This window comes from Pavona decussata, unplaced genomic scaffold (assembly GCF_977016875.1).
Source record: "Pavona decussata unplaced genomic scaffold, jaPavDecu1.1 SCAFFOLD_143, whole genome shotgun sequence".
Classification (NCBI taxonomy): Eukaryota; Metazoa; Cnidaria; class Anthozoa; order Scleractinia; family Agariciidae; genus Pavona; species Pavona decussata.
This window is the reverse complement of record NW_028145556.1, coordinates 1,364,953-1,385,993: the sequence shown is the minus strand read 5'-3', so window position 1 is coordinate 1,385,993 and position 21,041 is coordinate 1,364,953. Positions and strand designations below refer to the sequence as shown.

Below are 21,041 nucleotides of genomic sequence, written 5' to 3'. Positions count from 1 at the left end.
AGAAAAATGGCAGCTTCCTGCAATAAAACTGAGCTTTGTTTGATTTCAATTATGTTAACAAGGTTCTACATTTTATTCTCTTGCCTGTTAAATCTCCTGCTGATGAGGTTATAATGCAATTAGTGACTGAAGGAATGTACTCCAGACTAAACAGGTGCACAGGACGATGATCAGAAGATACCTTGGATCACAAAAGCAAAAGGAAAACAAACAAACTTCGCTATTTAAAGTAATGAATGTTTGGTTTATCAACAAAGTTAATAACTTAACGTAAGCTGGCCACCGTAAAGAGATTCAAGTGCTGATGCTTCAAAGGGCTAAATATGTTCGAAACATCAGCACTTAAATCTCTAAAGTTACAGTGGCTAGATTTCCTTTTAGTTAATATCAACTCTCTACATGGCTGTTTTGAGGCCTGGTTCATCTAAGCGATGGAAGCAACAGAAGCAGAATCAGAATCGGAGTCAGAATGACAAGAATCTTTTGACCTAGTGCAAACTGATATGATGGAAAAATGGCTGAAGGTCACCATGTTTTCCGTTCTAAATCAATCGGGTAAAGAGATTAGGAAAAAGCTATGTGATTGGTTGATTCTTCAGCTTACGCTTACGATTCCAATAAAACAGTTCACACAAGCCACAGAATCAGAAGCAAATCAGAAGAAAAAGGAAATATTCTGATTCCCTTGACGTTACAATATTGCGATTCTGTCTTCACTTTTTGATTCACAGTGGAATAGAAGATTCCTACCGCTTCCTCTTCTGTAGACTCTGCTCGACCTGATTCCTTCATCAGTGTGAACCAGTCCTTAGTGTAGTTAGCCCATTGGAGGGTTAAATAGAAGGCAAATTCAGACCTGTCAATTACACTTCATAGCACAATCCTTTACTCTCCCGCCTCTTCTCCAGTCTTTCTCAGTTTTTTACTCACTCGCATCGCTCTTTAGGCTCAGTCCTCTTCTCAACTATCCACAAAGGGACTGCTGTCCAGTTACTAGAAGGGTTGGGAATTTTGTGCTCACTGTTTGTCATTACATCAACAAACATTTCTTCAACTTTGATTCTCACCTCGTCTTTGACATTGCATTGCACATCATCTTTCAAATTTTTTAAATGACTTTGCACCAAAGTAAGAAGTTTTAGAGCCTTTACTCTGTTCACTATAAAATGGAAAGTAAATCAAAAAAGAAGGAGAAGAATAAATTGAATAAAACTTAAAGATTATACCAATATACTAGATTTAAAAGTAAGATACAGTCTTGTAAAAAGCCCTAGGCTCATCTATTTAAAAAACCTTTCATGGGACTTATTTTGAGAGATTGGCTTGTTTTCAGGGTGGGGTTGGAGGTGGTGGGGGAGGGTACATAGGTTTCCCAATAGCTGTGGCCATGCTCAATGCATTGGCATCCACATAACAATACAATGTATTACCACTGAGTATTACTTTCAGGGTGGGGTTGGAGGTGGTGGGGGAGGATACATAATGTTCCCAATAGTACTGCAGCCATGCTAAATGCATTGGCACCCACATAACAATACAATGTATTACCACTGAGTATTACTTTCAGGGTGGGGTTGGAGGTGGTGGGGGAGGGTATATAGTGTTCCCAATAGTACTGCAGCCATGCTCAATGCATTGGCACCCACATAACAATACAATGTATTACCACTGAGTATTACTTTCAGGGTGGGGTTGGAGGTGGTGGGGGAGGGTACATAGTGTTCCCAATAGTACTGCGGCCATGCTCAATGCATTGGCACCCACATAACAATACAATGTATTACCACTGAGTATTACTTTCAGGGTGGGGTTGGAGGTGGTGGGGGAGGGCACATAGTGTTCCCAATAGAACTGCAGCCATGCTCAATGCATTGGCACCCACATAACAATACAATGTATTACCACTGAGTATTACTTTCAGGGTGGCGTTGGAGGTGGTGGGGGAGGGTACATAGTGTTCCCAATAGTACTGCGGCCATGCTCAATGCATTGGCACCCACATAACAATACAATGTATTACCACTGAGTATTACTTTCAGGGTGGGGCTGGAGGTGGTGGGGGAGGGTACATAGTGTTCCCAATAGAACTGCAGCCATGCTCAATGCATTGGCACCCACATAACAATACAATGTATTACCACTGAGTATTACTTTCAGGGTGGCGTTGGAGGTGGTGGGGGAGGGTACATAGTTTTCCCAATAGTACTGCGGCCATGCTCAATGCATTGGCACCCACATAACAATACATATGCGTTATTGACCAAGCGTGAGGTCAAGATGGCTGGATATTGGCCAAGTTCTTTTAGCTGCGTTTTTATGGACCGAGACGAAGTCGAGGTCCATAAAAACGCAAAGAAAGAACGAGGCCAATATCCAGCCATCTTGACCGAACAAGCTTGGTCAATAAAGGATTTATTATATGGCTTTACCATCAAGTTAAAACTACAACAACAAAACAAAAGACGACATGAAACTGCTCTACTCGGAAAGAAATTCTTCATAGCCGGCCGGTGCAAGATTTATTTTCAGTTCATTTTTGGATTAGCATGTAATCGTGGAAAACAAGGAATCCTAAATTATCTTAGGGCTCTAACTTTATAATGGTTTAAAGGGAGTATACAATTATTGAGAACGAAAAATTTAGATTTTCGCAAGAGCGGAAAGATTTAAATAGAATCCGGCAAACTCGCCATTTTCAGCCGATCGCGCGGTGGCGTAAATAATAAAAATTTTTACACAGTTTTCGGCTTCCAATCATTAATTCTTGAATGAAAGAATAGATTTTGAGATTATATGCAGACATAAGCCGAAAAAAAGAGCAGGTAAATCAGAAAACTGGGCGAAACTTTCACAAGATTTTGTTGTTTACAACAAGCAAGACGCGGCGCTAAATTAAAAACGTGAGCTTCTTCGGCGAACTTAAAAAAAATACTTTTCTGAACTGCTCTAAACACTAACCGCAACTTCCACTACGCTATGATTTAAATACAGTCATTGCAAACCTAAAGAACTTATCAATTTGGCACTCGACTTGACAAAATAAGTTTTTCAAAATCAATTCTATCTAAAATACTACACGCAGAACAACTCACCGATTCAACTCACATTCATTGTAGCTGAAACAAAGTTTTCACTACACCAGGACGATTCCATTCTCTTTCCTTTCCTTTAGGTAAATGTTGAGAGTTTACCGAACTTTTTAGTGAGCGTTTTCCCCCAAAACAACGAGAAAATCGAAGAAAACCCGCATTGTTGTTGGGATTAGACTTTCGATGCCAAGCGGACGGGCAACGGGTAATCCCGAGCGGGCAAGATAGCTCCATCTTGCCCGCTCGGGCAGCCAATCACAGCGCAGGATTTGACTCATCTTGCCCGCTCGCGGAGCCAGCCATATAATAAAATGTATTACCACTGAGTATTACTTTCAGGGTGGGGTTGGAGGTGGTGGGGGAGGATACACAGTGTTCCCAATAGTACTGCAGCCATGCTCAATGCATTGGCACTCACATAACAATACAATGTATTACCACTGAGTATTACTTTCAGGGTGGGGTTGGAGGTGGTGGGGGAGGGTACATAGTGTTCCCAATAGTACTGCAGCCATGCTAAATGCATCGACATCCACATAACAATACAATGTATTACCACTGAGTATTACTTTCAGGGTGGGGTTGGAGGTGGTGGGGGAGGGTATATAGTGTTCCCAATAGTACTGCAGCCATGCTAAATGCATTGGCACCCACATAACAATACAATGTATTACCACTGAGTATTACTTTCAGGGTGGGGTTGGAGGTGGTGGGGGAGGGTACATAGTGTTCCCAATAGTACTGCAGCCATGCTAAATGCATTGGCACCCACATAACAATACAATGTATTACCACTGAGTATTACTTTCAGGGTGGGGTTGGAGGTGGTGGGGGAGGGTACATAGTGTTCCCAATAGTACTGCAGCCATGCTAAATGCATTGGCACCCACATAACAATACAATGTATTACCACTGAGTATTACTTTCAGGGTGGGGTTGGAGGTGGTGGGGGAGGGTACATAGTGTTCCCAATAGTACTGCAGCCATGCTAAATGCATCGACATCCACATAACAATACAATGTATTACCACTGAGTATTACTTTCAGGGTGGGGTTGGAGGTGGTGGGGGAGGGTATATAGTGTTCCCAATAGTACTGCAGCCATGCTAAATGCATTGGCACCCACATAACAATACAATGTATTACCACTGAGTATTACTTTCAGGGTGGGGTTGGAGGTGGTGGGGGAGGGTACATAGTGTTCCCAATAGTACTGCAGCCATGCTAAATGCATCAACATCCACATAACAATACAATGTATTACCACTGAGTATTACTTTCAGGGTGGGGTTGGAGGTGGTGGGGGAGGGTACATAGTGTTCCCAATAGTACTGCAGCCATGCTAAATGCATTGGCACCCACATAACAATACAATGTATTACCACTGAGTATTACTTTCAGGGTGAGGTTGGAGGTGGTGGGGGAGGGTACATAGTGTTCCCAATAGTACTGCAGCCATGCTAAATGCATTGGCACCCACATAACAATACAATGTATTACCACTGAGTATTACTTTCAGGTTGGGTTGGAGGTGGTGGGAGAGGGTACACAGTGTTCTTAATAGTACTGCGGCCATGCTCAATGCATTGGCACCCACATAACAATACAATGTATTACCACTGAGTATTACTTTCAGGGTGGGGTTGGAGGTGGTGGGGGAGGGTACATAGTGTTCCCAATAGTACTGCGGCCATGCTAAATGCATTGGCATCCACATAACAATACAATGTATTACCACTGAGTATTACATAAAGGTGCACTGTCATGCGGCCATTTTGCTGCATTTTGGTCACAACTGCTCAACTATTTGACAAAGAACCTGTTTTGTAACATGGAATTGCTCTTACAACAAGAGGAAAAAAATATTCAGGTTTTTCTCCAAGGAAGAGCAAACCATTTATAATCAATCTTTAGCTACTTCTTCAAAACTTAAAAAAATTGGCCAATTTTTTTCAAGTTGCAATCCACTTCAATCCTAGCCATCCACAGCCAAACATACTTAAGAGTATTTTCTGTGTTCTAGTAGGTTTGTTGTTAACAAAACTCAACCACTATTTTAATGATTCCATTGAAACAAATACATTTTTTGGCTGTTCATAGTGACATTAAAACTATGTAACACCGCCCCTTTAACAATGCCCTGTTCCTTTTTAAACCTGACAGAGAGCAGATCACTTACCATGTTCATCCAGTAACCAAACAAATGCAAGAAGACAGCAACTCAATACAAGGGGAGCACAGCCAATGTTGTTGTTAGAGAATGCTTTAAACAATGAACGTAGCAGCTGCTTCAATGTATGATCTATGTTTGATACACTGAATAAATCTGTTGCATCTCTTGAAGCTTCTTGATCCAAATTGCCAATTTCAAAGGCCTCAAAAGCTGCAAATATTAAGTGAAGAAAATACATGTTGACATGTTGTGGTTCAAAAGTACTTTCGGTTATTTCCCTTTATCTTAGATTATAGTAAGGAATACTGGACAACTTAGGAAAATATAAGTTAAACTGGATTGAAAAATTCTAAATAAAAAAAAATAAATAAATAAATAAAAAAATAAAGGTATTGAGAAAATACTGCTAACTGGAGTTTGTCTTTTGCAAGTTTGGGAAAAAATGAACAAGATTAATAAGTTTCAGTGCATATTGAACAAACTCCAATCTTGGTCAAAACTGTAGAGAAACGTTCTGTTGACCGACAAACTCCACCACAAAGTGACACATTAACAACTCACCCCACCCACCCCGTCCGTCAGTGTTGGTCTGCCACTGAGAAAAACACTTGTTAATCGTCTGACTTACAAAGCAACATTGATTGAGGGGAAGGGGTGTTGAAGGTTTACTCCCAGACTGTGTTTTTGTTAAGGGAGATTGAAATCTATATGCACAATTTAAAATTTTTCTCAACTAGTTTAGTCCAAGATTGTAGTTTATTAACATTTAATTATCGGGGCTTGATCTTCTCATAAATTTATCAACAGTAAAGCATGATTATTACTGCTACTCAGTACTGGTAGGCATGAATGCTACAAAGATAAAAGTTGCCTGTGCTACAAATACTTGTGACATTTCCACAAACATTTTGCCAACTGAAAATAATTATTATTGTCCTAGGCAAGACATGCAGGAAATGTTTCATGACATTAAACTTACAACAGACTTGTTTTAAATCAATTTGTGACTGGGCTAACTAAGCTGTCTGCATAGAAAAGTGTGGTGACCCTAAAAACCGGAACGACGGAATGACTGAATGGTAGACATTCACCCCAAATCCTAAAGCATGGCATGGCGGAAAATCACCCCAAATCCTAAAACACAGAACAGTGGAAAATCACCCCAAATCCTAAAACACAGAACAGTGGAAAATCACCCCAAATAAACCCTAACAGTAACCTGTTCCGTCTTTTAGGATAAGGGGCGATTTTCGGCCATTCCTTCTTTTCAGCTTTTAGGGTCTACTGAAAAGTTGGACAGTTCAGGGTACCAATCAGAATGCTAGTTTTCATTGTCGACCAGTACGAGTTCAGCTAAAATATTGTCATAGTGAAGGAACAAAAGCAGGATTGGTTCACCAAAGTTGAGTAAAGGCTGTATAAAGCCTGATCATCCCAGTTGTATACTAGCTTAAGTGAATTTATTTGTTGCTAGTTATGTTTATCCATCAATAGTTACTACGTAAAACTCCCGGGGAGGCTCGAGTACACCTCTGAATTCTTGATAGCGGTGTGCCACCCGGTTCTTCAAATCCTGACCCTATTTCAGACCAACACGCCATTTTCCACACCCCATTTTCAGGTAAGGCCTCGAAAATCCATACCAGTTTTCAGACCTGGCTAATCTGGCATAATTAAGCTTTGCATCAACGCAGAAGTCAAGAATTTGTAAATTTCACTTGAAAATTCAGCTCGAATGATATATTTTGGATGCTTCTCTTTCTATACTATTCATTTGGAATTTCAAAGACCAATACGTTTCTAAAGACGCTCTCATGATTCCCTTGAAAACCACACCCGATTTAAGACCATAATGGTCAAAATCTATATCTGTTTTCAGACCAAAATGTCTCAAAAGCCATACCCTTCGGGGCAGCACATACCTATATAGCTTATACATGTATAGGAAAGTACCTCCCCCCTCCTCCCTCTCCCGCGGGTGAAGCTGCTTGATCTTTAAAGCTTTCTGGCAATTCTGGAAAGAAAGAGTGTAAAGTACCTCTTAAAAGGCTTTTGTGAAGAATGAAAGTACTTTTGTGATGCCCACTGACAGGTACCGGTAGATTTGTGTGTCCCCGTAGCAGCAGGTGGATTCAATTATACACAATGGCAAGTTCATAACATATAAAGGAAGACTCTGGTGGGAGACCTGGAAAAACACATCAAAATAACATTGGGTTTAACAACATTTAATGTAGTTTCGTGTCACAATTTATGTGAAAGAAGGCATTCAATTAAAGTAAATTAATAAAAACAGTTGTAATCTACTCAATGCAACAAGACTTAAGTTTATCTTGGTTAACAATAAATTTCAACAAGAAAATTAACGATAGTAAAACAGCATCACGTTTCGACGACTTCATATCGTCATTGTCAAATGAGTAAAAATGGAACAGAAAGGCATATTTATAGGTATTGAAAGTGACGATATGGAGTCGTCGAAACGTCATGCCGTTTTACTATCGTTAATTTTCTTGTTGAAATGTTTCTCTAAATCGTTTTTCATAAAAATAAATTATACAAGTTATAGATCACCTTGGAAAAGAGATTCCTGCCCTATTTACAAAGAGAGCAAGAACTACATGTAATTGAAAATCTTAGACTAAAGATTAACAAGCAGTCCTTTGGCATAATACATCTCTATGGTCAGACAAATAACTTCTGGTGTTAACAGACAAGATGTTAAAACTAATATATGGGTCATGCTTGTTAAATGTACAAGTGGCTTTGAAAAAAAAACAATTATTATGATTTTCATAATTAAAACAAATACCTTGGACTCTTTCCAGCAGAGATTTAAAGTTGTCCACAACTTCCTTTACTGTTTTTTGACTGTCATCTTCCTTTTTTATGGAAAAAACGAAAAGAAATGACGCAGTTGTAAATAATTATAACTAACTGTCTAAAACAGCAACATCAATGAAAACGTCAGCTACTGTTAGTACTACTGACAAATTCATGATTTTTGGAAAGTAAAAAAATTGAGCTGATACTGTTAGTAATACTTATCAATATTTCATCTTGTTAACCTTGTAAAATGTAGCTTAATGTCACTGTTCCCGAGGAACGTAGCGCAACAGCGATATGCACTAAAGGTATGCGCGAAATACTTAACAAACAAAGATAACGACTCAAGATGGCGTTATTGAGGAGAACACTGCCTTGCGGTAGGTTGGTCAATGTGACTTCCGGTTTGCGTGACAAAAACAACCTCACTTATCTCCCCAGCACTACGAGCTGAATGGTAGACAGCATGTGCTGGATCAAACAAGAGTATTGGTTAGCAAGCGATAAACAAAAGCAAAGACCCGAACAAGCTTGGGGGAAGTCGTTGCGCAGACTTAACCGCACCACGCGGGAGTGATCCTAGTTTATTGAAGCAAGGAACGCAAACTACCCATCCGCAAATGGGAGGGTGGGAGGGAAAATACGTTTGACAAATTGACAGCAAATACTGAGTACACTGCACAACAGAACTGCAAATTGAACCTTGAACAGTTTGCTTCGGCTTTTATAGCTAGACAGTGTCTGCTTACTTAGCCAGTAGTTTAAGCTGTACTATACAGCAGCTTGGCTTTACACGTGTATTAATAACAAGTTATGAATGAGGCCTTAATACTTTCAGCCAATGCAAATAAATGTTACAATAAGCTAAGGACAACAAAGCCATAATGTTGTGAGCTAAGCTACAACGAAACTATTGATTTTGCTGACCTTGGAAGCATGACTACACAGTAGCTCCATTGAAAACAACCCGCCATGAATGGCTCACTGAGAAAGAGTGACGCACACGAGTCACGTTCCATTAACAATATTTTACTGATCTGTCCGTAAAATCTAATTAAGCAATACTGGAACAATGTTCATGTTAACAAGAAATTATGGAGAAATTCACCATTGCATGCTCACATGCATTCTCCATAAAACTTTTCTTTTAGCATGTTGCAATACCATCTGCTACATTTATATCCTTTGTTTTCTATGGCTAAAAGGAATAAATATCTCTATTTATGTCTCATCAAGTGCTATGTGAATCTCTTGTACGATGGTACTTTACTCTCAATTGGCTCAGTACAAGACATGCGTCTAACTATAATAGGTCTAGTAAAAGTCTGCATATCACTCGCTTGCTGTATAGATTTTCTTACTGTAAGATCTACCTTTAGCTTCTCTAATTTTGTATTAGTTAAGCTTTTACATGTAGATTAATTGTTTAAGTTTTGGACCTGCCCACAACTTGTCCAATCCAGCGCTGGGCTTTAATACAGTTAATGACGCTGGGGAGATAAGTTTATAGGCTTTATGGTCACGCTATATGGGAGTCATCTGTCATGCTGCGATCACGTAACGGTGTTTCCTCTTTATGTCAGACATTGTTTGTCTGTTGAGATCTCTAGCTAAGTTAATGATCTTAGGAACTGCAACATTAAAGGATTGCTTCAATTAACAGTCCACTATTGTGCCAACTATTTTACTCACCTTTAACCGATGCACAAGTAAATCATTTTCAGTGATCCATTCCGTGACATCAAAGCTCAGAAAAGAAACTGAAATGTAAACAAACTTGAGTTTATAGATAATGTGAACAAGTTTGCTAGTCAAGAACTAAAGGTAAAAATCATTTCAAGCAGCAATGATATTGCAGCTGGTAGAACAAAATAAACCCAATGTCATAGTACGACATTTGTTGCTTTAAAAACAAGTATGATACTTGCTTTTACCACACTAGTTGTTGTTACTTTTTTCTTATTGAATAATAATAATAATAAAAATAATAATAATAATACTATTTCAAAGAGATTTGCTCAAGCATATAACAGCAAAGACGAACAAAAATATCCGACATTTGGCAGTGATCATGACTCCATTTTCAAGGGAACTATGTAAGAGATCATGCAAATTACATCATTTGAAGCGTGGTGTGCGAAAATTACACAAATACTTTTGCACGAAATTATAGAGCAAAAATTGTATCATGCAATCAGACTTTATTTGTGCGAAAGTATTTGTGTAATTTTTGCACCCCGTTATTAACTCGTGAATGCGTGTAGCGCAATGAACGAGTTATAGCGATAGCTCACTGTTGACTTGGTTGGTTGGTTGGTTGGTTGGTTGGTCGGTCGGTTTTGTCGTTAACTTTTGGGCGTGCGCAGTGAATGAGTTTTAAATTCGATTAGTGGAAAAAACACGCGAACATTTATTGTTCACGGCGCATCAGGAAATTCTTATTCAATATGTAGAGAATAATTTGACGATCATTTAGTGAAAAAATGGAGATTTTACGTTCAATCTGAGCAAAGTTACAAGTTTTTTCAGTTTTTCAGAAAGTCCGGGGTTGTAAACTCAATTAGTGAAAAAAAAAAATGTGAAAATTTTTTTCACGACGCGTCAGAATTCTCTCATTCATTCTGTAGAGAATAATTTGACAATCATTTTAGTGTAAGAATGGAGATTTTTCGTTGAATCTGGGCAAAGTTATAGGATTTTTTCGTTTTTTTCTACAAAGTGCAGTTTCTTTTAAGAATTAAAAATAATTTAATTTAGAAATAATTTAATTAAAAATAATTTAATTTGTCAGTTTTCACGCGAAAGCGGTTCGTGCCATGTCACGCATCATTGATGTCGTAAACAAAATTATGCAAATTTCTGGTGAAATGAACACTTTAAGATCTTGTCAGCTTCAAAGGGAAAAAATGTTTTATTTTCGAAATTTACAACTGGTAATTTATGGGAAAGCAAAAGGACGAGGTCGATAAATAATTCTTATTTAGGAAGAGCTTGTCATAGTTCATTATTTTTACTTGAGGATTGCGTGGACTGAACTCCAAAGGAAAAATATCACGCATTTATGTCGGGCATGAAATGTAATGCGATACTTTGTTGAACAAATTTCCCTTTGTGAGATCGGCTTGCCCTACAGTAATTTTGTAATTTTAATTCCCAAAAAAACTTCACTTGCCCATCGGGCAAGTGATGGTTAGAATCCACTAGCCCAATCGCGAAATCCAGTAGCCCCGGACTATCGGGACACGAATTTGCATGACGTAGCTGCACATGGCGTGCTTCTATGAACTTTGAATAAAAAAACACGTGTTTTTTTTTAATCGGCGCATCAGAATAATCGGCTTATTCAATCTGTACAGAATAATTTGACAATCATTTTTATAGTACAAGAATGGTCATTTTTCGTTACATAATCGGGCAAAGATATAATTTCTTTTAGCTTTCGAGGAAGTTTCCGTAGCCGTCTAAATTTCAATTACTATGTGTCATCTCCATTCACGAGTTGGCTCACAGGAGCCTTTGATGTTAATTCTTGCGTGAAGATCGCTTTAAATGATGTAATTTGCATGATCTGTATGATCCGTTACATAGTTCCCTTGAAAATGGAGTCATGATCACTCCGAAACGTCGGATAATAATAATAATAATAATAATAATAATAATAATAAATGTCTTTATTTAATTAATTGTCATCAGTAAAACATATTGTTTGACTCAATTGTAATAGTCATTGTACTGTAACTGACATTGACAGAAGTTTCCATAAAACATGTTTTGTAATCTTAATAATGTTGTGCTTGTTTGAAGAACAGAAGCACCTTCTTTTCAGGACAAAAATGTTAGTCAAACAAAATGCATTGAATTCATTAAATCCTTGAACTAGCTCAGTTGCTTTTCTTGTCCCTGAATATTATGTATGCTGTAGTGGATTGTGGTTTATAGACAATTTAGTGTTTAATATGCAAAATGGTTGCATGCAGTGGATTAAGATACAATTGCTAAAAAAACTTTAAAATTATTGTTTTCTAAAGCTGTATACTGCCCTTACCTCTTTCAAAAGAAAAAAATGCAAAATAAACCGATTCTACCCAGTGAGAAGACTGTCATAATATGGAGTTTAGTTGTAGTGGGAGTCAAGTTCAAGACCAAGTCAAGTTAAAACAAACTGATTAATTTAAGCCTTAGTTTATCAGCCACACAATTACAATTCATCAATGAAACAAAGCAAATAAAAATTAAATACCTTTCATCAAATTTTTGGAGCATTTAGTCAGACAACTAGCTGACTTTCTCATCTCAACATACTTGCTCCTTAATTGTCTAGAAAACTGCAACTTTTCAGAAATAGAGCAACTGAAGATATCAATATGCATATGCATATTTGGAAAATTGCAAAAACAGCTGGAGAAGATAAAAAACAAACTAACATGAACCAGGCCACCATGACAACGATAACCTAGTTTGCAAACTGTCCAGGGGTGATACATATTATCCATTAACCTATGGGCCGGGGGGGGGGGGGGGTGGGGTGGGCGGAGGGTGAAGCAGAACTGGTGAAGTACTCGGGTACCAAATACTCCACAAGACAATTAGCTATAATTGTTGTCACTTGACAAGAAAAACAACCTAACATTTAGTGGAAAATAACCTTAAGGATCACTGATCCAGTCTTGAACAATCCAAATGATTATAAGGCACATAATTTATGTCAAAATGTCAAGCTAGCTACACCGTGCAGGAGCATGCACATACTTAAAAATCTAACCACACATAGGGCTGATAGCCGTTGAATTAACTTTGACTGCAGCTAACTCTCTCAAATGGTCGATGACCCCTACTTTTCTGACACTATGATTTTCTTTTCCAATTCTCCACAGATTGTGTCTCTTTAAACCTCCCCTTCCCCCCCCCCCCCCACCTACAACAAAATATTGCTAGTTTGCCAATGCATGTACATCATTCAACATATTGTAACACTACCCAAATAATTTAATATGCTCATAGTGCACCGAATATTCGGTCGTCCGTAGTCAACAGATATACGGAAATTCGTGTGTGGGGGAGAGAAATGGCAAAGTAAAGATCGTCTCCAGCTTTTCTGCAGTAAAACTATGCTTTCATTGCTTTGTATCAGTGTGTTGAATTATAAAACAATAATTATCCTGTTCAATCTTCCGGGATATCCCCTGATTTACGTAGCTTAGTATTAGGCAATATTCCGCGTGATTTCGTAGGATAATTGTTAAGCTTAACTATATAAAAGATAGCGAGGGTTGCATGCATGCAGAGGCGGTGCAGAAGATGGTCGCTTGCATCAGGCCCCAGATTTGACTCAGATCAAAAGCGACATTGATCAACAGAGAATCAAGCTCACCTCATGGAGAAAAGGATCTGATAACTGTTTGTCTAGTGCGCTCAGCTCTGCCTTCACTGCTTGCACTCCTTTGATCATCTTTAAGTACCTTCTTTCCTTGGTTATCTGTGGAAATCTCTCGCCATCTTGATATTGACAGGGCAAATTGTGCCTCATACATGATATACTGTCTTCCTTGGGCTCTCCTCCCTGGGTTCTAAAACTTACAGTAATCTGACTTTGAAAATACAAAAAAAAAGGATTACCGAAAACGTTTTTGAGGGAAATATTTCAAGCAATGGCTATATATTTAACAGTTTCAAAAAATCATATGGCACTATGTTTTCTTTTGAGATTTTTCTTGCAAGTATAAAGGACATCCAGGTCCCCTAACAAAGCAGTGGGGAGGGGAGGGGGAAGAAAACTCCTTTCCCGCCAAAATTTCGACAAGCGGGAAAGACTGGGGACCAAATTAGTTTTACAAAACTTCAATATGGCGAGCGGTCGAGAGCGAGCGACCTCTGAAAGAACGTCAGTTTGTCTTTTACAAGCTGTACAAGGTCATAGGACCATTGTAGAACTACGAAACGAATACTCAGCTGAGGGGCTGATTGATAATGTGGATGGCTTTATGAATATTTCCATGTCTGACGTGAAGTTTTCAAAACAAAATGGACAAGAAGTTATGGACTTTCCAACGATGTTTATACATGCAGGGCAAGCAAATTCGTTACGTTCAAATTCCCGATTTTACTGACATGCGGAAAACTATTGGAGAACAGCTAACAAAAATAGGGAACACGAGGAAAGCAAAATTCGGACGACCAGTGAGGAAGTGAGGTAAAAAATTACACTTTAATATACAAGCTCCTGACAAAGGAGAGTTTCAGGTATAGCAGATCTTTGGAGAGGGCTGTGTTAGAATCCAAAACGAAAATTGGCGTTAACCCTGCATATTTCAGAGATGTATGATGTATGGCATTTTTCCCAAATTGAAACTTATTATCTTTGAAAAATGCATGGTCTTTGGAATCCAATAGTCCTTGCTATGATCTGCTTTTCCTGTATAGTCAGAAACCTCACAAAAGTATGTTTATTAATATCTTAAGAGGCACTATTTCGTGCAGAATATTTTACAGTAGTAGAAGGAGGTGTTATCCTTAAGGTGGCCCCTAAAATGTTCCAAATTCTTGCGTTGTGGGTATGCCATGAATTATTTTCACCTCCTGCCAATAATTTCTCACAAGTTATCATTTTTCAAATTTTCTGGCTAAAAGATAACTCAAATAATCATGGTCATTTTGTATCCAAAGTGGTTCCAAACCAGCATGCCCTGGTTTTTCAAAGAGCTGATAACTTTATCTACTGGATAATTGTTTATCCAATAGATAAAAGGTTCCCCAGGCAAGTGATTTGTTTTATCTGCTACCTTATGAATTCATCCACTGGATAAGTTATCTGTCCTTTGTATAAATGGTGCTAGAAAGTTTAAAAACCCATACATTTTTTTTTTTTGGGAGGGGGGGGGGGTGGGTATTTAGGTTCACGGTATTAGTGGTGGGGGAGGAGTTGCTGCAAGGGTCTTTTTTGGATAATTTTCAAATTAGCAATGTGGCGACTCTTTGGAGTTAAAAATGTTCTTTTTTTTTTTTCAGACACAAAGATTTTGGCAAACACGTTTTAACCCTTTCCATACCGAGACCCACTATAGTGGGTCCTGAACTCATAACTTGGTCAGCGTTTGCTCAATTACAGTGAAATTTTGTCGGCAAATTGGGCTTGGCAAGATCTTTGCATTTCAAAGGAAAAAATGCTACCCTCTGGTATCTATGATGTGATTTACCACCCCTATGATTTGTGGAATATTTTCATTTAAATTATGCATTTACAGACTCGGACATATCCCAGAGTGTTCTATGCATTCAAAGCTGCAAAATAAGCTCCAGTTTTGAGGTATACCTGTCACATGAGTCGATCAGTGAAATTTTGTAGTTTTGAATTTTTTCGTTTTAAAACCATTTCTATCAAAGAACTGACTTCCTTCAGTTATCTTGATTTCAGAAATGAATTACTCTCATCAAGACCTTTTAAATGGCATATTACATTAGCAAGCTGGGTTTTTCTTTACGTTTTGGAAAAATGGGCCAAAAAATTGGTAGGGAAAGGGTTAAGGGTTGACAACAAAAAAGGTATGCTAGATTTTTGTTCATTTTAAGTGAATAATTTAGATTTTCAGAATTTCATTTTTGCAGTAATAAATTAACGTAGTATAAAACCATCATATACTTTTCATTTCATAACTGCTAGTAAAATAAGAGATCATGTTCCTGTTTGTGACTGGCCAGTGAACACAAATGTATCATCTGCCACTCTGTCTTAAGTTTATGATTATACATTATAGATGAATAATAAGTTAAAGAAACTCAGGTGCGCACATGACTGTCTCGCAATCTCTTTTATCATTTTTACTTTATAATTTTTAAAGGTGGAGGAAAAAATGTTTCCAAGGGGTCTAGTATTAGCCAAATGGTACATTTTGAGGTCTTCAAATTTGGCGGTATTCACACCAGGTAATCATATTAATTTTATACTTAAGTGTCCTTAATGTCCATCTAGGTGACCATGAGCACAGTCATCTCTGTGAACTCAGATACCGCTCCACTCTTTCTTAATTTTCATGCAAATGCTCACCAGAATTGTCTCAGAGAGCCTCCTTCTGTGGCTAGCTCTGTCACTTTTTCAACTGAAGTCTCCCCTCCTCTTTTCCATGCCAGCTAAACTTGCTACAAGGCCACCTTAGCAACAAATTTATTTGGATAGTGACTTAATGCTACCTATATAAGTGACTTGGCCAATGATGTGCAAGCTCACCAACAACAATACTTATGAGCAAACAAGTTAGGTCAACAGTCAACATTCAATTCACATTCATCAGTCAGAGAGTAATACAGACTCTCAATGAAAAATTTAAACAGGAATGTTTGATACCCACTAGATACCTCAACACTCTACTGGTCAAATCCTGGAAGCCCTTGGTCCAGGATGTTCTTGGAGACTGTTCCATGTTATTCTTGTACCCTCAAAGTTACCATTATAGTCAAATCTCAATTCAGTTGATATAGCTCTAGCTATGTGGCTAAAATCCTTAAGGGTGACTATTTTGGACCAAGTTTATGCAAAAGTTACTGTTCACAGACAATTGAGTAGCTGTATTGTCATAAGCATTTTGACAATTTTTCAGTAACTAGGGGGAAATTATTGCAATTATTTTTTATTGCAGCTATGATTGATTGATTGATTGATTGATTGACACCTTTATTTAAAACCAAAATAAATGGGTAAGACCTCAGTTATTCAAAGATCTTTCTTGATCTATTTTATCTAAAAACATCGTATCCATCAAAATAAGCACAAATTTTAAAAATATGTTTAATTAAACCAACCATAGTATTTTTAGTTGCCATTTTGATTGATCAGATAAAAATGCCTTGATGCAACTCAAAGAACAGGGTTCTCTCAGTTTCTCAGTGCAACAAGTAAAAGAAATTTCAGTAAATGACATTATAATATTATAACACTCACAGGGGTGGAGGTGATGGTAGGGTGCAAAGGCAGGGTGGAAATTTGGAAGCAGGGTCCATTTAAATATAATGTAAATATAGAAGTATGATGTGGGATAAAGTTACATTGTGATATTTTGTAAATACAAGCATGCAAAGAAGATAAGATGGCAAGAAAAGGTTGGAAAACAAGAGTAAAAAACAATAATAATAATAATAATGTGAACAGTGCTGAGCTCTTCAAACCTTCCTGTCCTCTACTCCTTGTCTTCCAGTCTTTACTGATACCAACTAGGGATTGTTCCAGAAATATCCATTCCCCTAGCCTCCCTCCTCAAGGTTATTAGATTTTAACCTTCCATTCCACCCCTTTGAAATTCCATGTAGGTTAGCTGTAGATCTTTGATTCAAATCTTGTTTACCGCTGGTGGTATCTGCCTTTTCTTGTTTGGATTTCTAGCATGCGATTTCACAAGTCTTTGTAGTGTTTTTGCAGGCTTATAGACTTTTCATACGCTGCCTTTAGAGTTTTTTTTTCCATTTTTCCTTCAAGGCAACAACACACTGCCAAAAACTAAGGATGACACCATGATACCAAATATGTTTTTGCCGTTAAAAACACCAAGACCGTTTTTGGATTTGAATTGAGTCATATTAGTGCCTGGGGGGCATTTTGGAATAGATATTTTGTAGTGGGCTTTTTTGGCAGGGCCCCCCCCCTTTTTTTTTGTTGCTGTTTGGCAATGAAATGGACTTTTGTGCCAGGGCTCAGGGTTTACTAGCCTGATTCTCAGACGGTCCTGGTTGATCACACCCTCTCCCTTCCTCAGAGAGCATGTGACCGCGAGCAATCATGACAGCCTGAGAATCAGGCTGAAGGTTAACTAGACAAGCCCACACTGATATACCTGGGGGTAGGGGTTGGGGGGTGGATTTACTCCATAAATAACTTACCGTAATGATTCAATTTAGCGCCTGGGGGCACTTATTTACTTGTGGTACCTCAAGGGAGGGGGCTTATAAGGGACAGGGTACCTATTTCTTTTTCGAGAAACAGTAAATATGCGAAACCAAAGTTGATATTTATTTAAAAAGGAACAATAACGGATACTGTAAAAGTAACAAATATACAGTGAATATTCACTTAATGGTGGGGAATTTTGAAAATCATTAGTGTATTCAATGTAGATAGCTTCAGTGTCGTTTCCATCAATAACAAATCTTTTGGATGCAGCATCTTCTACGTCCGATTGGGTTATTCCGTCAAAGGGATCATTGTCACGTGATTTGCTTATGGCTTGATTTGTACTACCTTGAGCCATTCTAATCCTATTTGACAAGGCTACTTTTGCTTGAAGCCGTGAATGTTTTCTATCACTGAAACAGAATAGGGGCATTGATTGGAATGAGGGTGCTTATGCAATAGGGGTCGCTTATTAACAAAAACCAGGAGGGGTGCTTATTAGAGAGGGAGAGCTAATATTGGAACAAAGGCGCTAAATCGAATCATTACAGTAATATGCAGGGATGCTGCTTAACAGGGTAGTTAAAAGCTAGTCAATGTTATACACAAATTAAAGATGTGCTGATTCTGTGGTTATGTGTACGATAGAAATGAGGTGCTTTTCAAAAGGCAATAACTCTATTTTATTGTTTTATTTAAATGTTTTTTTTTTTTTTTTTTTTTTTGGCTTTCTTTCTTCATTATTCAATATGTTAAAGGGAAAAATCTCAATCTTATAAGCCCCGGGCTTCCCCGCCACAAGTCATTTTCCAGCTGTTTTGTTACTGTTCCTAATTTAATTGTAGTTGTCACTTTTTTGTTATGGATGGATAATAGGTGCTTGAAACACTGAAGAGACAATATGTCTAAAGTTCATATCTGATGCTTGTTTTTTTAACTTCTTTTTCTTCGCTACAATGTAACTGTTGCACATGTCTAGGTCTTTCTGGCTGAAACCCTCAAAAGAAGATTCTCTCTCGAGTGACATCTCAGGGCAGCATAATCCTGCCACCAAGAGGAGCACATTCTATCCACAGAAGCCTTGCAAATGACAAGCAACCTTGCAGACAATCTACCTTTAATCAGCCTGCCACTTTAATCACTTCAATGCTTCCTTATGTACAAAAGTTTACTGAAGGAAATGAAACCGTCCCAAGTTAAAAAGAGGCCTTAAGAAAGGCTCTTAAAATAAGAATGATAAGAAGCAGAATACAAAGATTAATAAGTAAAATCCCTGCAAACAATTAATTAATCAAACTTGAATGCTATTGCAATGGCAACACTGACATCTTTGGCAATAATTATTGAATCAAAATCGCAGTGAACTGATGAAAGAAAATTCTGCTCGTTTCTCCACATCTAATCCAGACAGAAAGAGACATTTTACAATATTCTTATAAGTGTAAAAATTCCTGGGCGCTGATTGGCTTATAGCTATCGTCCATAAGAGTACAGACAAAAACAATGATGTCAGATGTAAGAAGTGCACCTAATGGAAACTTGGCAGTGAGTTTTAACATAATATTTACTTCACCATTTTCTGGTGTATAAGGGTATAGATCATAGAAAACGGCCATTGATTTGTTTTTTATACGACAAAAAAACGTTCCCATTAAGTCACGTTTGAACTGAAAATGAAAACATCACATTTTTAACAGACCTTTTTTTATGCCCCCTCCCCCAATCCCCATCATTCCCTGTTCTACTTTTGGGGAAATTTTCCATAGCCCCCCACCTCCCCCCCCCCCCCCCCAAAAAAAAAAAAAAAAACAAAACACCCGCTGAAAAACCATGGCGCACAAAATTTGCATGCATAACGCATGCCGAAATAAAACCACCTTGTACACCAGATCAAAAGCACCACAGGAAGGTAGCACTTGATATCTTTCTCTAACTGGTCGTACTTTAGGATTTCATCCACAGACTCAAAAGTCTGAACATGACAACACGAGTTTCTACTTTCGCAAGGAAAGGATTAAAAATCATTTGATTAAAAATTTTTAGCGTAAACTCATCACCCATAGTAACAATATCAATAAAAATAACACTACCTCCAGAATGTCACATTTATTGTATATCTATAAAGCCGCACATTTACATTGCTATCAAAGTATCCTTCCACTATTTACAACAATATTTTGGCCAGAAATGTTGAGTCTCTAAAAATGAGATTACAACTTCTACTCTAAAAATAAACAAACAAAATGAGTCGTTTTGATCTTTTTAACGCTTAGTTTTCTTTGTTCCAAAGTCATAGATTTGGCACGTACCTCAATACAATATATACACTGTACATGTTACGTGATAATATTTATTTACAAAATAAATTTCAAAAAACACAGAGCAAACATCATAGGAAAGAAACAAGTGTGCCTTCTTTAAACTCTTCTAACATTTGTCTAAAAACAGAACTTTCCCTTGCTAACACAGTTTTCTCTTTCTCATGTGCTTTTCCCACATGGTCTGTTGGTCATAAACGCTTTAAACATGCTTCTGTAAAAGGAGGTATTTTAACGTGGTTTATGAATACACGCCGAAAAGATCTTAGCAAGTGTACAAAGCCAAAAAGAAAATCGAGAATAACCATGCATTTTTCAAAGATAATGAACAATATTTCTAAAAGGCTTTAAAATTCATAGCAATGTATGGGATTTTTTCCAACTTGAAACTTAAGGACAGTGACTACTTTTGTCACTGTGCACACGTTCTGTGTATCTCAAGATACTCGGATTTGCTATGGGTGGTGCCTACTTAAACAGGGATATTTTTCCACTGTTTAAAACTATGTGGAGAAAGCAGAACTTAGCAAGTGTTCTTGGTATCCAAAGAGAGAAGATATAGCTTCAATTTGGAAAAAAAAACCATACATTCCTTTGTATTTTACTGCTTTAGAATTATCGTTGCTTAATTATCTCTAAAAAATGTGTGGTTACCAACAATTTTTGACTCCAAAACCCCTTGTTAAAATCTGCTTTTCCTGCATAGTCGTAAACTGTGCAAAAATATTTATGTATTAGTAGGCACCGCCCTTACCACCGAT

At 37.8% G+C, this 21,041-nt stretch overlaps 1 protein-coding gene and 1 long non-coding RNA gene across 2 annotated transcripts in view; both read right to left on the bottom strand.

Moving 5' to 3' along the window:
• Positions 1 to 13,761, bottom strand: part of LOC146466516 (uncharacterized) — a 28,048-nt gene extending 14,287 nt beyond the window's left edge. The window contains exons 1-5 of the mRNA XM_085127091.1: positions 13,460 to 13,761; positions 12,329 to 12,419; positions 5,269 to 5,472; positions 1,068 to 1,159; positions 85 to 181 (exon numbers count right to left, since the gene is read on the bottom strand). Coding sequence (XP_084983217.1) covers positions 85 to 181; positions 1,068 to 1,159; positions 5,269 to 5,472; positions 12,329 to 12,419; positions 13,460 to 13,615 — 640 coding nt within the window. The 5' untranslated portion in view covers positions 13,616 to 13,761. The remainder of the gene's footprint in view (positions 1 to 84; positions 182 to 1,067; positions 1,160 to 5,268; positions 5,473 to 12,328; positions 12,420 to 13,459) is intronic.
• Positions 7,229 to 9,760, bottom strand: LOC146466517 (uncharacterized). Its single transcript, XR_014867965.1, has 3 exons — positions 9,528 to 9,760; positions 8,075 to 8,144; positions 7,229 to 7,276 (listed from the first exon to the last, which is right to left on the bottom strand). It is a non-coding gene; the product is annotated as an uncharacterized LOC146466517 (long non-coding RNA).
• Positions 13,762 to 21,041: the final 7,280 nt, after the last annotated feature.